The 22,752-nt window shown below is 40.1% G+C and overlaps 1 protein-coding gene across 1 annotated transcript; it reads right to left on the minus strand.

Moving 5' to 3' along the window:
• Positions 1–1,442: 1,442 nt before the first annotated feature.
• eif5b (eukaryotic translation initiation factor 5B) lies at positions 1,443–21,650 on the minus strand. Its single transcript, XM_060859974.1, has 24 exons — positions 21,523–21,650; positions 15,224–15,343; positions 13,778–13,853; positions 12,938–13,583; positions 12,620–12,831; positions 12,284–12,434; positions 12,049–12,141; positions 11,866–11,952; positions 11,689–11,751; positions 9,549–9,844; positions 9,302–9,409; positions 8,987–9,097; positions 8,788–8,855; positions 8,205–8,346; positions 6,552–6,683; positions 6,063–6,245; positions 5,734–5,895; positions 5,503–5,634; positions 4,717–4,848; positions 4,356–4,432; positions 4,075–4,239; positions 3,323–3,461; positions 3,042–3,203; positions 1,443–2,663 (listed from the first exon to the last, which is right to left on the minus strand). Exons 1-24 carry the CDS (start codon positions 21,555–21,557, stop codon positions 2,556–2,558), a joined length of 3,600 nt encoding a protein of 1,199 aa, XP_060715957.1. The 5' UTR covers positions 21,558–21,650; the 3' UTR covers positions 1,443–2,555.
• Between the last annotated feature and the right edge of the window lie 1,102 nt (positions 21,651–22,752).

The following is a 22,752-nucleotide window of genomic DNA, read 5'->3' on the forward strand; positions in this document are numbered from 1 at the left end:
TTCAGGTCACTATCTATAACTACAGTGGTAAAAATAAAGGTTCTAAAATAGTTTGAATGTATGTTTCTAAGAACTGTTAACATCCTTGGAACATTTCATTGAACATAAGAGTTTTTGGTGTATAAAAATGTGGTGTTTAAGAACTGTTTACTAAAAGGTTATTTGGTGAAATAATAACCAAATTAAAGAATAACTTCTTGGCACATTTTTTTCTAAAAGTGTACAGAGAGGTGACACAGTGAAGAAAAAGCTGGAATAAACGATCTGCTGAGAAGAATGGATGTTTCCGGACTGGTGTAGTACTTGAGAAAATGATGTAATTATGTAACATCCTTCCATTCTGTGTTTCACGTGTCATTACCTTCAAATTAAAACCAAGATGTCAGGAGAAAAACTTCTAATTGACTTCTAAGAGGGTTCATTAATAGGCTCTGATGGCAGGATTGAAAATAGTAGTCAAAACGCACACATTCAGCGATTGATGCTCATGTATTAACGTGATGATTAAACTGTTAATAAATAATGCTTAATACGAATGAAGCCTTGGAGTCCTGTCTTGGCTGACAGGAGTGGAATCCCAATAAGATCTGCTGTTGTAGCATTTATTACATTTATTACAATGTTTACTGTCTTGTGAGACGCCTTTCGTCTCACCACGGTTGGAAAGGGTGGTTGTTGTTACCATAATCTTGCTGTCCGCTCAAACTAGTCTGGCCGTTCTCTCCCGTGACGTCTCTCATCTACAAGGCTTTTTTGTGTCCGTCTCGTTTTATTAGATACAAATATAACAAGTACCTTATGACAACCGGTCAGGTTTGCAGCAGCATAAAGACAGGTTTACATACGGATGGTTCAGAGAACTTTCCCCTGACGTTTCAGGAACCTTCCTGAAAACTCAGAGGGTTGGGTTTTATAAGGTATACAAATATTTCAAAGGGTTCCAGAACGGTTCTCAAATCCGTTGAAGGTTACCATAAGAACGCTAAGGGAATGTTCTCTGAACCATTCACAACACATGAACATTCAGGAAACCAAAAAAAAAACAAAAAACTAAAATGGAACTAAAGGGATCCGAATGCTTCAGGAACCAGTCATTGCTAGCTGGGTAGTCATATTGTCAGGTAATATATATATAGATCTCTGTGAACTTTTACAAAAGATTTGGTTCAATTTTAAACGACTGGTTTTAATTCGAACCTTTTCTACATCACACAATGCTGTTATATATCAGTATAAACAGGATGGAGGATTCCTTTAAATCTCATACTGCATACTACACAGCACTGGAGTGGAGTAGTGTGTAGCATACAGTAAATACTGCTTCAGTGTATAGTTTACAACTCATGCTCTCCATGCTCAGAAAGCTTTCTCCTTCAGCAGCTAAAGACAGAAACAATTAGGAACTAGAGATCACGAAAACTGGATCATGGTACAAATACAACTTAGAAATATGCCATCTTTTTATTGGTAATTAAATCTCCAATCACTTGTTTTTAATTGGGGATTTTCTTAGCAATTGAACACAATGTCAGTAAAGACAGGCACTGGGCAGAATCAAGCAAATGCCTTGAAACAAATATCGCACAGCGTGGGCTTAATTCACAAAGGGGCATAAGACTTGCATACCAGGGAGATAAGAGGAAAATATATAATAAAATAATATAAAAAAAAAAACAAAACTGACCAGGCATCATTATTTATGTCTAAAATCCTTGTTTAATGTTTACAAATCCACATCTATCAATTGCCCAGTTGCCTTTCATTTCCCTCTCGAACACTACATGGTGTAATGAACGCACTTTGTGATTTGATGGAGTTTCATCACCACGGACACTAAGGTTCACACAAAAGACCGGCTGAAACTGAGCCTGCAAAACTGGCACTGCACCGTAACCCAAACATTTTAACACTGCGGTTAATTCGTAAAAGCCATCAGGAGCGGATTAGCGCTCGCTAATAACCACGCTAATGGCTTCTGGTTTCACTTTCTCAGGTTATTATCCATGTTAGCATTTTGGGGAGGATCTATTCCATTAAATCAATATAATCAGCTCCATTTCCTAAGGAAACTAAACAGGTCAATTAGAAATAACAGGCACATTTGGAATAGTGTGTAAATGTTTCTCTAACGTTCACTGTTAAAAACAGTGGTAATAGTTTCAGTTTCTCACAGAAAAACTTTTGCTCTCTCTCTTTTGTCTTTTTCTGTCATCTCCATCGCTCATAAGGGAGGAGACGGAGAGAAAACATGGAGGAAAATGTCTCGAACCTGCACACGCACAAACACTTATCCTTTGGGTGTGTGTGCGCGCGCATAGGTGTAAAACAACAGCAACACTTAGACCGAGAAAGTCAGATGGACTCGGCCATGTGCACAACTGTGTGTATGTGTGTGTGTGTGTGTGTGTGTGTGTGTGTATAAAAGTGTGTGTGTATGTGTGAGTGAGTGTGTATGTGTGTATGTGTGAGTGTGTGTGTATGTGCGAGTGTGTGTGTATGTGCGAGTGTGTGTGTGGTCTCAGCATGTAGGTCAGTTTGAAAGTCATTGTGTGTGCTCAGATAATCTCAAAAGTTTTCTTCAATTCCATGATTAGCTGCCAGTCCGTCTTTTGCATCTCGTCTCGGAACCAGTTCTTCAGAGCGTCGATGGACTGACGGGTAATCTGTGGGGTAAATAAATAAATAAATAAACAAACAAACAAAAACAAACTTACCATCTGGACTAATGCTGGATTTGACTAAAGTCCCTAACCTGTAAACCTAAATGCTTCTGAAAAGCTGATTTCAGCACAGAACATAGATAAGGTACGATGCAGTAAAAGGACAAATTCTGACAATAGAATCGGTGTCACGTGGTCCAACACGTGGTTAATTCAGTTCCCATCTTCAAATCTCATATTTAGTTCCGTCTTGCATTTACTATTTGCACTGAAAAATAAAAGCTGCCCTTTTAGGTGCAGTCAAATAAACTAAACAGCTGAATAAATTATCCCTGTAAGTTTTCGAATATCGTAGCACACATTAAGTAAACACAGTCTCACCTTGCTAACAATCATATCTACGGCCTCAAAATGTCGGCCGTACATCTTGGGCGACTCTCCGGGAATCGGCTCGATCTTCACGCAGATCTCCTGCCCTTTTTTCGCGGTGTCCACTGGTTTGTGGTTCATCTCGATACTGGTCACAATGCCGATATCCACAAACTGAACAAAGGGCACAAAAGATATAGTTTATCAGTGCAGGAAGGGATGGAATAGTGTGTGAACCAAAGTACCCCCCACCCCCCAACACACACACACCCCACTTCCTCACTCACACTTACCGCTTTGCTAGGTACACACAACGGCGTGCCCGTCTTCAGTACACCTGCCTCCACAGTCACCCCCATGACTATAGGGTCTCTGGAGTTAAAGATAAACTGAGGCAGGATGCGCAGCTTACAAGGGAACACTGCTACATGCCTAATGGAGAGATAAGATGAGCAAAAGGCGAGGCCAGGAATTAGTTAATAATAATTACTCAAACACATCATCTTCCCTTTTTTTTTGTAAAATCATTCTGTACAGTTAATTTTTTTTCTAATAAAGTACATGACAAAAAGTAGAACTGAACCTGAAGATATCTGAGCCAAAGAATTATGTTTAAAGTCAACTGATTTCAGAAAGACGGCAGAATTATACAAGAAGCCAAAATCAGATCGATAGTGTTTTCACTGGAGTATAATAAATGCAGAATAGTAACGAGACCAGGATAACGGACCATGTTAGCTCTGTGTGGGGTGGAAGGGTTAGGGATAGGGGCAGATAACCACCGAACAAACGAGCTGATCTGAAATATGTGCCCCTTAAATCTCTAGCTAAAAGCAGTACCTGTTAGTGAACATCACATGCATTTACAATCAATACATCACATGCAATTATACCTGCTAAAAGTACTCATTTAAATGAAGGATCCTTAACTAACCTGTTTAAGAACATGCCTGAGGTACTAAACTATTAACCAGTAACCATGCTAGTGTTAAGGTCAAAGGATAGCAATTTGCTAGTTGGGAGCTACACAGAAAAGAGCACACACTTGAATTCCTCCTGCTTCTGTTTCTTGTAGTCTTCTCTGTATTTGGTGAAGGCGTCGAACAGATGGTAAATGATCTCGGCGCTAAAAATCCTCACACCGAGACTGTCGGCCATCTCTTGAGAGTCTCTTTCAATCTTCACATCAAATGCCAGGATCACTGCGTACCTGCAGCAGGTAAGAGGAAAGTGCAATGGTTTCTGATTTTTGTTGAAAATATTATGAAACATTAAAAATCCATAAAATTGTACATGTTGGGAGAAGAATGAAGAGATATTCCATACTGTGGGTCATGTTCCAGCATTGCAGATGCCTTCATTACATCTTTCTTGTGAACAGGACCGATATTAATGCCAGCATACTGAAACAAACAAAAGAAAATAAAACAAACAAATCCAATCATTTTTATTTCAGGTTGAACTACGATACAGTATAATACACTAGGAACATTTATACAGCGTCAGAGTCGTGTATCTAAGTTTATATACGTTACAAAATTCTTCACTGTTTAATACTGGAGACTTTTTACCGAGTGTAAGTTATGAGCAAGCTTGTGTATGAGTGAAGCCACAAGAAAAAACTTTACACTCTGCGTGTGAGTACAGATAGTCTGAGGTTGGCTTTAAGATAGATTTTTGTACTTACAGGAACTTTGGATGTGCGCAAAAATTCCAGAAGAGCTTCGAGCGATCCCAGCGTCGACGCCTGCACGTAGACGCCCTTCTCTTCCAGCTTGATCGCGTTCAGCGTCTGCTTCAGCTCCCTGACCAGGTCGTCCTACACGGACAAACATAAAAGCATATATGGCATCATCACGGTCATAAACAGATGCACGGTATCTCAGTATAAATGTTTTTGTGTAGAGAAAAGTCTCAGGTTTGAACTAAGACAAATACATTTTTTCAGAATATGCCTTTATTTGTTTGTTCGGTCAGTGAACTGGTTTCACTCCGCTGTAATTTTCTCCTGCCTCGTTGAGATAAAGCGAGTGTGTGTGTGTGTGTGTGTGTACACGTTTGTGTTAACTCTTTTGTTCTGTGTAACACATGGATCCACATATCCATTTGTATATCTATATTTTAGGGAATTTTAGACCTACTTTTCATTTATTTATTTCTTCGGCTTAAATTTTCAAAACTCGGTGAAACGTTTATTGCTGAGTCAGTATTATTATTCTGACTGTATTTAAATATACACTTTTTTTTTAATTGTTGAGAACAGAAGGAAAAAAAAAAAAAATCAATCAATTAGACCAGCATTAATATTAAATACTACTCTGGTTTAATATATAAATAAATAAATAAATAAATAAATAAATAAATAAAACATAGCAAAACCCTATTAGCAAAAGTTGCTATTTAACCATTTAATGCATTGTCATTGTTCCCAAATAAGACAGTGCAGCAAGATAGAAGGGAAAGAAATCCTCACCCTCAGCACAGGGATCTCGTCATCTTTATGAGCTACGAGCAGCGGCAAACCTGCCAGAGTCTTCTCCAGATCTTTCCCCAGGATCTTCACTCCCTGAGACGTGTTTACCTCCTTGTGCTTCTCATACTGATTCTGCACAAAGATATTTAACAGGAAGATGTTCGAGATCTGTAGAAACTTTATGGCCTGTATTGTATGTTGGCTGGATGTTAAGCAAAACCAGAGTCAGACCTTAACGCGGAGCTCTTTGAGAGGAGGTGGTAACAGCAGTCCTCTGATCTGAGTGATGATCGGCCCCTCCACACCAGGCACGATGATGGTATCACCCTCACGCAAGCATCCGTTGATCAGGATCACGTCTATTGTTGTGCCCATACCGGGCAGAGCTTTTACCTGGACAAGAAACAGCAGGAAGTTTATTCGGTTGTGATTCTACTGCTGGTTATAAATAAAAAAAAATGAAAAAATATGCTTTCCTTTTCCCAAATGTGCTACATTTTGACCAGATACTATAATATACAATTATGATCGTTTTAAAGGGAATGAAATTTCAACCTCACCTCCATGACCTGTGCTCTGAGCTCGTCGCAGTGAGCCAGTCTGCGTGCCAGCATGGTCTGGGTGAGCTCGACCAGTAGGGCGATCAGGTTGCCCATGCCGTCGCCTGAATGTGCAGAGGTGGGCACCAGTGACACGAATGTACGCGGGTCCTTATTCTCATAGAACAGAGCTGCATTCAAACCCTGTACACACACACACGGAAAAAAAACAAAAAAAAAAAACAAGTGTCATCTTAATTATAAAAATGACCCCCCCCCTTCACAGACACTGTCTTGACATCACATTCTGAACAAATCTTGCACTTATATTGTAAGTGAAATGAAGGCGTTGTGTTGTGATATTACAAAGATGTGTGAAGGATCTTCTCAGAACCACTTACTTGATCATTAACTCTAAATATAAATCAAACACGAGCAATACGTTGATGAAAAAAGGGAAAGGTGAATCTATCGGCTATGGGAGGATGTGGATGTGGAGTGCGCACGAACCTGCTGGGCGAACTCCAGCATGACGGATTTGGCTCGCTCGTCGAACTCGTCCTTTGTGTTCTTCTTCTGCTTCTTCAGCGTAGCCACAACGTCTGTGTCCGGGCTCTTCTTCCAGTCATAGAGACGGTCGATCTGAGAGTGAGAGAATGGCGTTAACAAACAAACAAACAAACAAACAAACAAATAAATGTCATACTAATACAGGTACTGCACATTTCTTTAGCAGATGTCAGTACATGACAGTGAAACAATCCATAATAAATAATAATGCTACATAAATAATTATTACCCTTTCAGCCTCCTGCTACGTTAATCAGAGTAACACAGAAATGAAGTACTATTCATGATCTACACAAAGTACACAGGAGCATCATACTAATAAATTCCACACGGCTACATACAACGACTCGGGATCGTTAGTAGGTCACATGACGACACCTTTATTTAACCCTTGTGTGGTGTTTGTATTTTTGTTACTCAGCCAGTGTTCGTGGGTCTGGTGGACCTGCTGCATTTTTGGGTATTTCATTCAACACAATCAAAAATTTTATGTTAAAATACTCTACAGATGTTTACTTCATCACAATAACAAGCAATATAAACAGCATATCGTCGCTGTCGGGAGGAATCCTCCCTCGTATGTCCAAATTTGGTCAATTTCATATTTTGTCACATATCGATACTATTGGTCAGTCCCCACGTGGGTCTGTTATTTTTACAAGTTATTAACCAAGTCTTGAAAATAGCTTGAGTGCAAATCTCATAACTCCATTGGACACTTCAACTGTCCACCTCTTCCTCACTCCGCGGGAGAGCTTCACGGCATATTTCTCCTTAAGAGTCGCAACGAATCAACACGTCTTCTGAGGTAAATGTCTTCAAAACACTGGGCTCAAAGAAAAAAATCTTGACCCCCGCTAGTTCTGGTGCTCAAGACAATTTCGCACAAGACAATCCACTGCAATGCGGACTAAACCCTGTGCACTGCAGATAAGGTACGGCGTTTTTTAATTTCCTGAAAAATAACGGTTTTGGAGATACGAGGATTCCACCTGACAGCGACGATATATATGGTTAATATTTGCCCTTTACCCTTTGCCCTTTATTATATCACAGTTTTTAATTAAAGTGCTACTCGTTTTTTGTTGTTTTTTAATAAAATGGAATAAAAGAAAATCTAATTTAATCAAGTTATGAGTGGACAAAAATCAACAAATTTACAAGGAAGAAAAGTTTTTCAAAACTATTGATGTTTATGAATACGGGTCCAACAGACTCGAACACCATAAAGGGGTTAAACATCATCTATATTTTATTGCTCTGATACTTTTCATTCTGGAGGGAAACAACAGAAAAGTGTGAAAGCTTCCTCAAATAAATTGTTATACTGGTGATAAAAGGCCACAACCCATTTCTACACAACATATAACACAATCTTTGTGTAAGGGCATCTGCAAAATGGCATAAATATAAATAAAAATATATATATATACACAGTATTTAATGTGGGGTTTTTCCCCCCAGGTCATTTTACTGAAGGTGAAACTGTAACGTAACTGTTACAGATACGAGGTCTGGAAAAATAATCCCTAATATGCTTTAGGCAAAGGTTGCTGTGTAATCGTCTGATCTCAGATCTGTGAAAAGACCCACCTTGTTAAGAGCCACAATAAAAGGACACTTCTTTTCCTTCAGCAGGTTGATGGACTCGAGGGTTTGTGGTTCCAGACCGTGCATTATGTCCACCACCAGGATTGCGATGTCACAGAGGGAACTGCCTCTGTTTCTCAGATTACTGCAAAAAAAAAAAAAATTATATATATATATATATATATATATATATATTTTTTTTTTTTTTAAATAATTATAAAAAACATAATAAAAATTATTTATAAATTAATAATTTTAATGAAATTAATAATACATTTTTATTCTTAATAATTTTTAAAAAATTTTTTATTTGTTTATCTATCTATCTATCTATCTATCTATCTATCTATCTATCTATCTATCTCCTTTTGGTTTATTTTTTAATCCTAAATTGCATTCCTTTTTTTAATGCTTATACACCGGACAGATGCAAAAAGCATTTCACTGCATGTCGTACCCTGTATGTGTGTGTATGTGACACATAAAATTTGATTTGATTTGAAAGATGAACAGAAGCCAGTGAAGAAGAAAAAAAAAAAAAGGGAATAAATGCAGGAAGAAAAAAAGGAAGAGAAATGGTGCTCACCTGAAAGATTCGTGTCCTGGTGTGTCGATAATCAGCATTCCTGGGATCTTTATATTCTCCCTGTCAAACTGAAGAAAAATCAAATCGAATCAAAAGACAAACCAGAATCATAAAAAGATTGTTAACATTTGAATTGTGAAAAGTGTACAAATAGTGCACATATTCTCCTGTACTGTCTGCTGGTGGGTGAGACACTCACGTTTTTCACCATCTTGGTTTGCTCGACGATGGTTTCCAAAGGAACGTTGGTGGCACCGATCTGTTGGGTGATTCCACCTGCCTCGCCATCCTGTACGTGTGTGTGTCGCAGCTGGAGATATAAAACAGCACAAGTGACTCACACCACACACTGAGTGAACTAAAAATGGAACTGATCGGTATAGCATGCGCACAAACACACCTACACACACACACCTACACACACACACCTACACACACACACCTACACACACACACCTACACACACACCTACACACACACCTACACACACACCTACACACACACCTACACACACCTTGTCTAGAATTTTTGTTTTTCCTGTATCCACATGGCCCAAGACACAAACCACAGGAGACCTCAATTTCTCCAAGTTAATGTTCTTCATGTTCTCCTGTCTCCGTTTCTGCAACACAATAAAATAACAGGATCAGCTAAAAGAAGAACCTGTGAGATTTACTGCTAGTCTCAGTTCCACCTGGCTTTTATTCCTTAGCATTCAGAGATTTCAATCGTGTCTCCATCACTTCGTTTATTGTCTGTACCTCGATGCGTCTCTTGGCCTTGTTGTACATTCTCTCCTCTTTGGTGCTCTCGTCGTCTGAATCGCTCTCGCTGCTCGAATCCGAGCTTTCTTCTTTCGCGCTTTTCTCCTGTGCTGCCTGGCTGTCCATTTCTTCCTGTTCTTCGCTCTCGTCCTCTTCGTCCTCGTCTTCGTCGTCATCGTCTTCATCCTCGTCCTCGTCTTCGCTACCATTCTCCTGTTCGGCAGGGGCGGAGGGTTTGCGTGCTGGCTGACTAGCTGCTGTCTCCTTCACTTCGATGTGCACCTTCTTCAACTCTGAGAGTGATCAGAAATGCAACGATATATTAATCTTTGTGGGGGGAAAAAACATGCTGGCAGATTTTCTTTCACACGCTTACGGTCTTTTTCACAGAACATTGGCACGAGGAACGGCGGTCTAACGTTTCATAATTATCTCACAGTGGAGATTTTTAGTTTAAAATCCTTTTTTTCTTCCTAAGAACCGATTCTGGGGGGGGGCACGGTGGCTTAGTGGTTAGCACGTTCACCTCACACCTCCAGGGTTGGGGGTTCGATTCCCACCTCCACCTTGTGTGTGTGGAGTTCGCATGTTCTCCCCGTGCCTCGGGGGTTTCCTCCGGGTACTCCGGTTTCCTCCCCCGGTCCAAAGACATGCATGGTAGGTTGATTGGCATCTCTGGAAAATTGTCCCTAGTGTGTGAGTGTGTGAGTGAATGAGAGTGTGTGTGTGTGCCCTGCGATGGGTTGGCACTCCGTCCAGGGTGTATCCTGCCTTGATGCCCGATGACGCCTGAGATAGGCACAGGCTCCCCGTGACCCGAGGTAGTTCGGATAAGCGGTAGAAAATGAGTGAGTGAGAGTGAGAACCGATTATTCAAACAATTCTTTTGAACCTACTTCGTTTCATTTGATGCTACGCATTTAGTTTTATACTGCACGGAAATAAACAAACAAAAAACAAACAAAAAAAAGAAACATTTAAAGGGGCTGAAAAATGTATTCTTTCAGCCATTAGATAAAAATGTAGACATGTGGAATATTACTAAATTTATCTAAGCATTGAGAACAGAGCAAGGAATAAAATATAGAATGAAATAATATTTATTTAATATTGTCTATTGTATCTTGCGTTTTGTGGGTCATCCCTCCATCACTTTTCAGTTTGCTGCCTATAACGTTATACATGAGATACTTGGTTACTTCCTGCACTTGGTTTTAATTCAAGGTTGAACTGCTTCCTCAGAGTTCTTTTGGCCTGCTTCACTCGTGCAGCCTCGTCTAAACGCCGCATATGTTCAATTCAACGTTATTTATATAGAGCGTTTAACAATGGAAATTGCCTCGAAGCCGCTTTACAGAAATATAAAAATGACAAAGTTTACAATGAAATTTATATTTATGCCTAATGAGCATGCCAAAGGTAACGGTGGCAAGAAAAAACCCGAGACCATATGAGGAAATAACCTAGTGAGTCGATGGGCATTTTTACACCTGGTCACTTCATGTGTTTTCTCTGATCCGATAGTTATCTGATTTGTTAAAACTGTTCCATTTACATTAGGCCACATAAATGCGTCTTGGCGAATGGGACATCAATCTGATCTTTCTACTCCCGCCCAAAATGCTAATATATTTTACCTCATTTCCGGGGTAGTTGAAATGGAACACGCTTTGGTGTCTGCGGTTTTCAGAACGCAATCAAAAAGAAGACGAAAAAACTTGTTACGACGGTTATGCTACAAAAAACAGCATTTACTGTTTGCTGCATTTTTGCTGGCAGCAGCAGCGCATTTTAAGACCCAACGAGACGCCTGGGTGAAAGATCACCTGTGAGTGACGTACTTCCGTTTGGGAGGAGTATAGCGCTGATGTATGTGGCTTAAACAACCACATTCACTTACACCTGTCCAGTTTCATCTGAAATGCGTCCCAGACCACCTCCTGAAGGGGTTTGATCCATCGGATTTATATCTGTCTCGAAAATGTTTCGGAGGTCATTTAGACCTGGACTTTTTACCATCAGATAGATATCTGATCACAGAAAACACATGAAGTGACCAGGTGTAAAAAGCCCCAAAAGGGAATACATCCTCCTCACATGGCACCCTTTAATTTTATCTAGTATCTAGTAGTCTTACCTCTTTCTTCATCACTGGCCATGGCCTCCCAGTCATCGAGGTCCGCAGCATCAGCCTTAGCCTCTGTGACAACAAACAAACTATTCACAACCTGCGCTTATGTGAAATATCCACTGCACATGTCGGTCTGCGAACGAACGGCAACCAAAAAGTGTGTGTGTGTGTGTGCAAAATTACCTGCTGCCTCTTTGGAAGCGGTGACGTCCGTTGCAGTGGCGATCGGTTGAGCCGCCTCTGACGTGGGTGAAACCACTTCTGAGGTCTCTGTCAGAGCGAACAGGAATAAACAGTTGTATTCCACTGCATAATGAAGCGAGGGTTTGAACACAGCGATAAGAAGCATGAAGTTTAAGAAGCTACCTTCAGGAGTGTGTACTGTTGGCTTCTTTTTTCTTTTGTCAGAGTAAACAGGCTTCTTCTTTGGCATGGAGTCTTTGGATGGCACTTCAACACCTTAAACAATGAGCATGGGTAAAGAGTACATACACACGTTTATCACACCAAACGGACACCAGATGTCCTTCCTGACACGACCCTCAGAGCTAAGAAACACTGGAATAAACTTATTCTTAGTTTGTGTGTCTTTCTCTCTCACCTTGGGCCTGCAGCGCACGGAGCGTGGCCTCGGCTCTGGCTCGAGCCTCTTTCTGCGACTTGGTTAGGAGCTTGCCCTCTTTCTTCAGCCTCTCTTTCCGTTCTTTGTCCTTCTGCTTCTTCTTCTCCTTCCTCTCTGCTTCCAGTCGTTCCTGCGGGAGAGAAAAGATTTGTCAGAGGTGGTCATCGTTATCTCTGTGCAAGACTAGTGACATATAAAAGACTTTCTGAACAAGAGCATTTTATTTTCTACTGAAATCTAAACCTAAGGTTATGTAGACAAAATGAAACCAGCTTTCTCAGAGAAAATCCAACTGTCCTGTTGTGTTTGACTCACCTGCTCCAGTCTCTGGGCCTCCAGCTCGGCCAGGCGTCTCTCCCTCTCCTCTTCCTCCTTCTTGGCTCGTTCCTCCTCCTCCTTCAACCGAGCAAGGGCCTCCTGCATGGCCTTCACTGCAGCTTTGCTTGGCCCTTTCTTTTTCTCTTTTTCTTCCTTTTCACCTTTCTTTTTCTTCTTGTCTTTCTTCTTCTTCTCACCCTCACCCTCATCTGAAGAAAAAAAAAAAAGAAAAAAATTTTTTTTTTTGCTTGAAATTGCAAATAAATAAATAAACTATTAAAACAGTCAAGACAAACAGTCAAGACAAAATCTTACCTTCGCCCTGGTCTTCAGCTCCGTCTAACTCCTCTAGCTCAGTCTTCTTTGTTTCTGTGGATGGAGCAGCAGCAGCTTTTTCTGCAGTCTTAGCTGGTTCTTTCTTAGCAGCCTCGTCCTCCTTCTCCTTTTTCGCCTTCATCTTGGCCCTCTCTTCCTCCTTCTTCTTTCTCTCCCTCTCCTTCTTCTCCGCTTTCTTCTGTGCCGCCGTCTTCATCTTGAAGGAGCCGTCGTCTTCTGCGTCGTCGTTGTCGCTGTCAGCCTTTGCTTTTGCCTTTGCCTTCTTTTTCTTTTTGCTTGTGGCCTGGGAATCGTCGTCCGACTGCTCTTCGTCGACTCCACCTCCTTTCTTGCCGTGTCCATCCTCATCGTCGTCCTCCGAGTCTGAGACGCCCTTCCGCCTGCCCTTCTTAACGGGCTTGGCTTTGCGTTGTGATTGCGACTCGTCATCAGACTCTGAAGCAGCAGGAGCAGCAGCGGGAGCCGCCAGATCCTTTTTGCCTTTCGTCCTGCTCCCGTTCTCCAGGTCGTCTTTACCCTGAGCCTCTTCACCCTCATCGTCCTCACGCTTGCCCTTCTTGGCCTTCTTCTTGTCTGCCGTGGTCAGTGCTGGCTCGGGCTCGGCGTCTTCTATGGAGTCTGATTTCTGGGTACAGCAGGTGGGAGATGATGAGATCATTAAGGACACGTCTGCGGCAGTCTGATTTGTTTTAAATGATTGCACCGTAAATAACACTATGACTGTAACTAATAATATACCACCAAGCTCATTGGAACGAACACTTCCACAGTTATATTGTGTTATTGTGTCAGATTCACAGCACTCTGCTGTTATGTTACCTTTGCTGCTTCTTTTGCTTTTCCACCATGGGCTTCAAGTGATAATTCCTCCAGTTCTTTCAGGATGTCGTCCTCACTGCAAAAACACCACCATCAGCACTTTCGCTTCTCTCGGATTAGTAAACATATGCTACGTTCACACCGCAAGCAAAAGTGGCCCAGATCTGATTTACTGACTAAGGACATCCTTAAAAATATTCTTGTTTGCCATAACCCGACTGACCCTGTCAATTTAGGACCGACTCAAATGTTTGTTTTTTTTTTTTTTGCTTTAAATCCGACCGACTGCGTTAAGACCGGCCAATTTTTTTTTTACTCTTCAAACAACTAATACAAAAGCAATAAAATAATATTAATTATATTTTAGTAAGTATTGTAAATATATAAATTTCCCAGGCCTACATACAAACGAAGGCTACGTTCTTTCTTTTAAATAAAAACCTGTGACGTCATCTATGTTTACACTATTGGTTAACGGATGTCACACTATGACCTGTGCGTTCGCTTCGTCTCGTACTCTCATTCACTGTCAGAGTCAACGGTGCGCGCTTCGTAACGATGGCTGCGGCTGCAGTAAACAAAATGTTTGCGGTCACCGTTCAAACAAATTTGTTTGTGGTCTATATAGCCTGCGTCAAAATGAGGTTTGCAACGATGCGCCCGAAGGCACGGGTTGAAGACCCAGTCAGTGACGTCATATGATATGATAATTTGTTTAAATTCATACCTACGTAATCACCGTCACCAAAACTGTACTTTTTTTTTTACATTGAAACTTGAAAAAAAAATATATAGACCTACCTACCAACCCTTTTCTTTTTTTTTTTACTGTTACTGCAAACCAAAATATTTTTAAGGATGGCCTAAACGACATTGCAGACTGCAACATATCTTATCTGTGTAGTCTGGACAGATCACGCCGCTTGTTTAAATGTCACACGATGCAGTTTTAAGTCTCTGTATAAACAGCATTTCATTTAACCATGGCCACTTATCTAGTTTACATCCTTGCTCTGGTTTACAAACTGCTTTTAAACGTAACTATCTAACACTTCTATGACCCGTGTTTGGCCATTTTTTCTAAATGGCTATAAATATTGCTTCAAGATTTTCTAAACAGTAGTGTGAGGTTACGATGTGTGAAACGGGGTAATAAAAGCCTGCCGCTCCAGACAGAGGTGGTACTGGATTCGCGTCGGATTTCAGTTCTGGGTAAGACACGGACTTGGAACGAAATCTAAACTGTCCGATTTAAGGTGTTTTTTTAAAGTCATGAAATTAACAAATTTATTTCGCATTATAATAAATAAATAAATAAATAAAAATTGGTGACTTGGGCCATTATGGTTTGTTGTGTGAATGTAACCATAGTGACAACGCGTAGAGTAGTTTAATAGATAGACAGATAGATGGACAGACAGACAGAGCAAGCAAAGAAACACTTACTCATAATCATCTTTCTTCCCTTTCTTCTTCTTGCCCTTGCCTTTGCTCTGTTCCTTTGCTGCGCCGGCTCCCTCGATCTCGGCTGCTAAGGCATCGATGTCAACGCCGTCGTCTTTAGCACTTAAGACAAAACAAATCAAACGAAATGTCATTATTCACTGTCAGACTATTAATCTGCCTTTTAAAAACGATCATTTATATCGTATTTATAGCTATAAATCTAGCATATCTTATATGTAGTGAGCAATTAAACACAATACTTTGACTTATTATTTATGTAAATGATTTTTTTTTTCTGAACCATATTAATTCTGAGGTGATTTAATCAGAATATCACTATCATGTAAGGAATAAAATCAGCACTGGAGTGGTGTGGAGAAAGTGCTTTATTTGCCTATAACAGCTGTATACATTAATTGCCCCCACAGTTTATCCTGTTACTAAGACACCAGAAAGCACAAACTCCTGACCTACAGACTCCCGACACGGTAAACTTTTTTTTTATACAAACGCCAATTTACACAAATCTTCACCATTTTTCTTCACAGTGTTCACGATACAAACACATTTTTGAAGCCGTTATAGAAACATTAATGTATTTGACCAGGTGAATAAAATCAACATAAGTCGACACCTTCTGGCCAATCGGATTCGAGAATTCATCAGCGCTATGGTATAAATCAATCGTCTGAACCCAACATTCTGCATTCTTTAATCTCAGGATCCGCATCCTTATGCGTAATGGGAACGCAACAATAATCATAATATTTAAACCTGACTGAAAGATTAATGATCAGAGTTTCAGACCTTTCTTTAGTCAGCAGCAAAACTAGTGAAGTTCTACAGGTTCTTACCTTCAGCAGCATCCACAGCAATAAGGAAACAACACGTGGAGCCCTTTATATAGAGAAGACTTACAAACAGTTGCATCAGCAATGGAAAGCACCTGACAGAGGAGAGCACGTCAAGTCACAAGACAAGATGAGACAAGGCAGGGCACATGCGGAGGGAGGGAGAGAGAGAGAGAGAGATAGATATAGAGAGAGAGAGAGAGAGAGAGAGAGAGAGAGGCAACAAAGGACTACAACAGAGCCAGGGCCAACCTGAAAAGAGGCATCAGGAGAGCCAAACATACATACAAAATCCACATAGAAGAGAACTTCCACAACTCTGACCCCAGACGCATGTGGAAATGCATCCAGTCCATCACAGACTACAAACCGACACCTCCATCTCAACCAACCAGCAGTGCCTTCCTACCACACAAACTCAATTTTTTGCCCGTTTCGATCAAGGCATAGGACATTTTCACCTCAACCGCTGACTCTTCTACAGCTCACAGTTCACTTTCACTCTCAACAACAGATGTCAATTCAGCGTTTAGCAGCGTGGATGCACACAAGTCAGCTGCTCCGGACGGCATACCGGGACGTGTTCTCAGAGCATACGCTGGACACCTGGCACAGGTTTTCACCCACATTTTCAACCTGTCACTGGCCCAAGCCACGGTTCCTACATTGCTGAAGACTACAACCATCATACCAGTGCCTAAGCACTCAGCTGCCAAATGCCTGAATGACTTTCGCCCAGATGCACTCACCCCTATTGTTATGAAGAGATTTGAGAAACTGGTTCTGAATCACCTCACTGCAGCCTACCACCTACACTAAACCCACACCAGTTTGCCTATCACCCGAACAGTTTGACAGAATATGCATTTTCCACGGCTCTTCATTCAGCCCGCACCCACCTGGATAAAAACACCACCTACATCAGAATGCTGTTCATTGACTTTAGCTCTGTGTTCAATACAGTCATCCCCACTGTACTGATCACTAAGCTCAGTGACCTGGGTATCTGCACCTCCACTTGCAGATGGATTCTGGACTTTCTCATCAACAGGCAATCTGTTAGGTTGAGCAAACAGTTATCCTCAACTCTCATTCTGAACACTGGCATCCCACAGGGCTGTGTTCTGAGCCCACTACTCTACTCCCTGTTCACCCTTGACTGTGCTCCTCTGCATAACTCCAACATCTTCGTCAAGTACGCAGATGACACCACCAGATCAGCAACAACGACAAATCGACCTACAGGAAGCCTGACAGCATAATGTGCCATCAACAACCTGACCCTCGATGCCACGAAGACTAAAGAGCTCGTTGTGGACTTTTGGAAATCTAACAGCAGGAGACATTCCCTAGTCTACATCAATGGAACTGAGGTAGAGTGGGTCTTCAGCTTTAAGTTCTTGGGAGTTCACATCTCTGAGGATCACATCTCTGAGTACACTTGCGCTCTGGTTAAGAAGGCACAACAATGCCTGTAATTCCTGAGGAGTCTTAAGAAAGCACATCATCAAGAGCATCCTGACAAACTCCATCACTGCATAGTACGGATGCTCCACTGTGTGTGAACGTAAAGCCCTGCAAAAGGTGGTCAAAATCACCCAACACATCACTGGCACCCAACTACCTGCCATCGAGCACCTTCACCACAGCAGATGTCTGCGCAGAGCTCACAACATCATCAAGGACTCTTTACATCCAAACTGTTTAACCTCCTTCCATCAAGAAAGAGATACAGGAACAGGAGCACCAGAACCAGCAGGTTCAGAGACAGCTTCTTTTCCATCCACCATCACACTACTGAACTCTACAGTCCCTGACAAAAGTCTTGTCGCTTATCTATTTTGTAGAAACACCTGCTATTAACCTATTATCCTAATCAATTGGTGTTAGAAATAGCTCATATGAAAAGCTAAAACCCTCTCAAATGATGTTTAATGCACTGAAATAAATTAGTTTCACTGAAAAAAGATTTATCATTTAATCAAGACAGAAAGGTCAAATTTTGGTAAGACAAAAGTTTTGTCGCCTCTATAGAAATTGAACAAATTTACTGCAAATACAAAAATGTCAGCAAATTAAGTAGTGGTGCTGTGAGATCCAAATTTAATATCTTCCTCTTTCATCCTACCCCACATATGCTCAATGATGTTCATGTCTGGTGACTGGGCTGGCCAATCCTGGAGCATCTTGATCTTCGCCTTGAGGAACTTTGACGTGGAGATGGAAGTATGCGATGGAGCACCATCCTGCTGCAGAATTTGGCCTCATTTATGGTTGGGAATATAAGAGGTAGCTAAGATTTCTTGGTATTTTAGACTATGGATGTTGCCTTCCACCCTGCAGATCTCTCGCACCCCCCCCATACTGGATGTAACCCCAGACCATGATTTTTCCACCTTCACTGTTTTCTGGGGGAATCTCGGATCCATGCGGGCTCCAGTAGGCCTCCTGCAATATTTGCAGCGACTGTGGTGTAATTCAACAGAAGATTCATCTGAAAAAATCCACCTTCTGCCACTTTTCCAGCGTCCATCCTTTTAGCAGGCTGTGGGCCTTGGCAAATGCCACACGGTTTTTCAATTGTCTTTTGTTTTTGCTGGCTTCTGGGCACTGATTCGACCATGGAGGCCATTTCTGCCTGACCTGGGCTTGTCCAAAACGTCTCCAGTCTCTTCAAATCTTTTTTTTATCGTCTGTACTTGACGCAGAGACACATTGAAGGTGTCTGCCACATCAGCAGTGGATCTGGTCTTCAGCCTCTTGATAATCAAAACCTTAGTCTCATTGTGAATCTTAGGCCTGTTTGCAGAGGTCTAGTTGCAGTTGATGTGAAGGTCTAGTGTACTGGGGTTCTTTTTATACACACCTGAGACCTAATTGATCCATTATTAGTCACAGGTGAAGCTCATATGACAAGGCGACAATACTTATGTCTTTGCAAAATTGACTCAATGGTCTTTACCAAGCTGTGAATATTAGAATACGTTTTGACAGTTTCGTTTTGCACTGAAACATTATTACAAAAGCTGTTGGGATTAAAATGAGCCATTTCTTGTAAAAAAAAAAAAAAAATCTTGATTAGAAATATATTTCAGCGGCACTTCAGGTCAATTTGTACACAAGCGACTAGACTTTTGTCAGGGACTGTACACTACACTGTTAGAACACTGCAAAAATACTGTATATAACTTTTGTACAATTATACATACAATCTACATATTGTATTTTTTTATACTCCTCAATCTCTACACATATTGTGCCTTACATACACCTGCACTAATTTATTTGTGTATCTATATACAACAAACTGTACATTCTGCCTAATATTTCACACACACACAAACCTATATATATATTACATGCTGTACATACAGTATGTTTACATACCGTAAAACTTCAAATAATAGCCCGGGCTTCTATTTACCCAAATCGCCGAACTGAAACAGGCGTCTATAAGAGACAGGCCTTTAATTTAGTGATGAGATGTTCAAGCATGACAGTAGGAGGTTACCACATTATATTACGTTTTATTTATAATTTATAGTTGTGCGTCTTCTGACTGAAAAGTCGTTGCGCTTCAGGAATTTGTCCAGCCAGCCAGCGCTTGGAGTAAAACTGTTGCATACACTTCTTTTGCCTTGGCCCTGATCATTTTACGTGAGACTCTGAGATGCTTTGCCAGCATGCTGTGGATCCACTCACACATGCTCACCTCCAGCTCTTCACTGGCCTTCTTCCTCCCTCAACCTCGCAGTCTGGCCACGGACAGACGTTGCAGTTCAGCTTTATTTTTACGCCATTCTCGCACTCTCTTTGGATCAACCGAGAAATGTCTTGCCGCTGCTTCTCCCGAAATTTTTCGGCAAATTTGACAACTGTCAGCTTAAATGTCAAATCATACTTTTTTCTTTTTGTCTTCATGGTGGTTTTGAGAGAATTATGAAAAACTGAATACTAAAAGAAAGTTCGTTAACCTCTTTGTTATGTTGCCATAGTGATGAGTCGTTCATGAACGTTGCGTCTGTCACGTGAAATCTAATCAAAACATAGAACAGACGATCTGACGGGTTTTAGAAGATCAAATACAACCCGATACTAAAAAACAGACCCGGCCTCTATTTGAGACCGGCCTTTATTTACCCAAACCTGTCGTCACACCAGGTGTTTAAAAGAGACAGGCGTCTATTTGGGACTCGGCTATTATTTGAAGTTTTACGGTATATACCTATATATATATATATACACATACGTATATATGTAAACATACTGTATGTACAGCATGTAATATATATAAGTTTGTGTGTGTGTGTGTGTGTGAAATATTAGGCAGAATGAACAGTTAGGTGTATATATATATATATATATATATATATATATATATATATATATATATATATATATATATATATATTATTACATACTGTACATATGCTACATATTTATCTGCACTTGTCTATTTGCACAATTGCTTCTCTTTGCAGTTCTTATTTATCTCTTATTTATCTATCTATCTATCTATCTATCTATCTATCTATCTATCTGTCTATCTATATATCTATCTGTCTATTTATCTATCTGTCTATTTATCTATCTGTCTATTTATCTATCTGTCTGTCCATCCACCCAACATATCTATCTGTCTATCTATTTATCTATCTGTCTATTAATCTATCTATCCGTCTGTGTCTGTCTGTCCATCCACCCAACACATCTATCTATCTATCCGTCTATAATAAATACATTTATTTATAATAAATAAATGAATTTAAAACACTTTTTGACAGTAATAATCGTTTTTCATGTGTGTTTCCTGACTAAACACCGCTTCACAAAATCCTGCTTTTTCAGGCAACAATTCGACAACGTCACAGCGAATCAACGAATATGCTAATTAGTCCGTGACGCAATAAATCGGCTTCTGATGATTGGTTGTCTACTTTCCCCTGAAAAGGGGTGGCAGCACTGAGACTGTGCTCTCGGGTCGCACAACAGAAAGATTACATGATCGTCCACACAATTCACTGCAACATCAGCAGAGAGACAATCAGGTGCGGTACAGCGACGTGCTGTTATACAGATAATAATACAATGAGAACAGATGATGTTGCATTCACATCGTTACTCATTACTGCTGCTGTGAGAACATCAGGTGAACAGAGCAGATGCTTTTACATTATACAGCCCTGACATAGAACATTACTGCATAATCTACCACGCGGGGGTGAAATTAACATCTTAAACATCTTTAAAGATACGTCCCGTTATATATAATAACACATAACGTTAGCTGGTTGAGTCAGAGCACAGGCCTAGCTACAGACGCTAAGCTAACTAGCTAGCTATTGCCACATGAAGCCCGTGGTTCAGAGCGCTAACATTAACCTAATAAAGCTTTCATTTCCACAACGAGCGCATTACACTGCTGTCCTTTATTAAAGTATACATTACCCGTCATCTCCTTTATTTTTCTGTTTCTTTCCCATGATTACTGTGTGATAATTTCCCCACTTAGCACCGCTGTGTGTAGTCACCGCTTAGCGCATATGGTCCGTATGAGCAGCATTGCGCATGCGCAGACTGAAGGCTCGCACAATTCCAAATCACTTCGTGTGCCCTATCATGGCGCACTACATAGTTCCAGAAAATATTATCAGGCGCTACAAGGAAAGCAGAGCACTAGATGGCTGTTAGGGATGAGATTTTGTCATTTAATGTTGCGGTAGTGGATTATACAGAACCACAGGAGACTAATTTACTAACTAAATAAACAACTAACTAACTAACTAACTAACTAACAAAATACATAAATAAATAAATAAATAAATAATTAACTTACTAACTAAATAAACAAATACATAATTAACTAACTAACTAACTAGCTAACGGACAAAATAAACAAATAACTAACTAACAAAATAAATAAAATACATAACGAACTAATTAACTTACTAACTAAATAAACAAATACATAACTAACAAAATAAACATATATAAATAAATAAATAGATAGATAGATAGATAGATAGATAGATAGATAGATAGATAGATAGATAGATTAATGCATTAAATAAATGTAAAATTAAAATAATTCATTAATTTAAATCATATTTTATACCACTTATTGTGAAGAGTTTTAGTAAACTCTAAAAAAGTTATTTATTCTTATTCATGAACGAAGGTTTCTACTGTTAGTAATAGTGGAGGTCTTGTAGTAGCTGTTTTTTGATCCCATTGCCTTTCCATTATAATGAGGTGCATTTAAATAAAAATAACATAAGCATGTCAAACTTTTGAGCTTTCTATAATTATTAATGCCACAATCCTCATACTGTAATTGAGTCAAAGCAAAACAAATATTTTGTGGATTACTTATATAAAAAGATTTATATAGGGTGTGAAAACATAACTCAACAAGACTATAGGATAATACAGACCTCAGGTATGTACTGTATATAATACAATCATTTTTTTATTTATATACTTTTGGTTCTAAAATCTGGCTCTGGTTTTCGGAGTGAAGTAATTATACTGACATACGTGTCCTTTAGTGACACATGTTTTCGGATTGCGTAGGAAACCCTTCCGCAATCCCACTAAAGGATGTGTCCTAGTTTGCACGGGTTAGTATTGAAAACACAAGATCAACAATTAGAGTTTCTCTTACCTTGAACGCAGGTA

This window comes from Tachysurus vachellii, chromosome 24 (genome assembly GCF_030014155.1).
Source record: "Tachysurus vachellii isolate PV-2020 chromosome 24, HZAU_Pvac_v1, whole genome shotgun sequence".
NCBI lineage: Eukaryota > Metazoa > Chordata > Actinopteri > Siluriformes > Bagridae > Tachysurus > Tachysurus vachellii.

Bases quoted from the DNA above. Each gene is read 5' to 3' on its own strand.
- eif5b (XM_060859974.1), bottom strand. From the start codon at position 21,557: ATGGGAAAGAAACAGAAAAATAAAGGAGATGACGG. The intron at 13,584-13,777 runs GTAACATAACAG...TGCTGTACCCAG, and splicing joins AAGCAAAAGAAGCAGCAAAG to AAATCAGACTCCATAGAAGA. The intron at 12,142-12,283 runs GTGAGAGAGAAA...TCATTGTTTAAG, and splicing joins CCGTGCGCTGCAGGCCCAAG to GTGTTGAAGTGCCATCCAAA.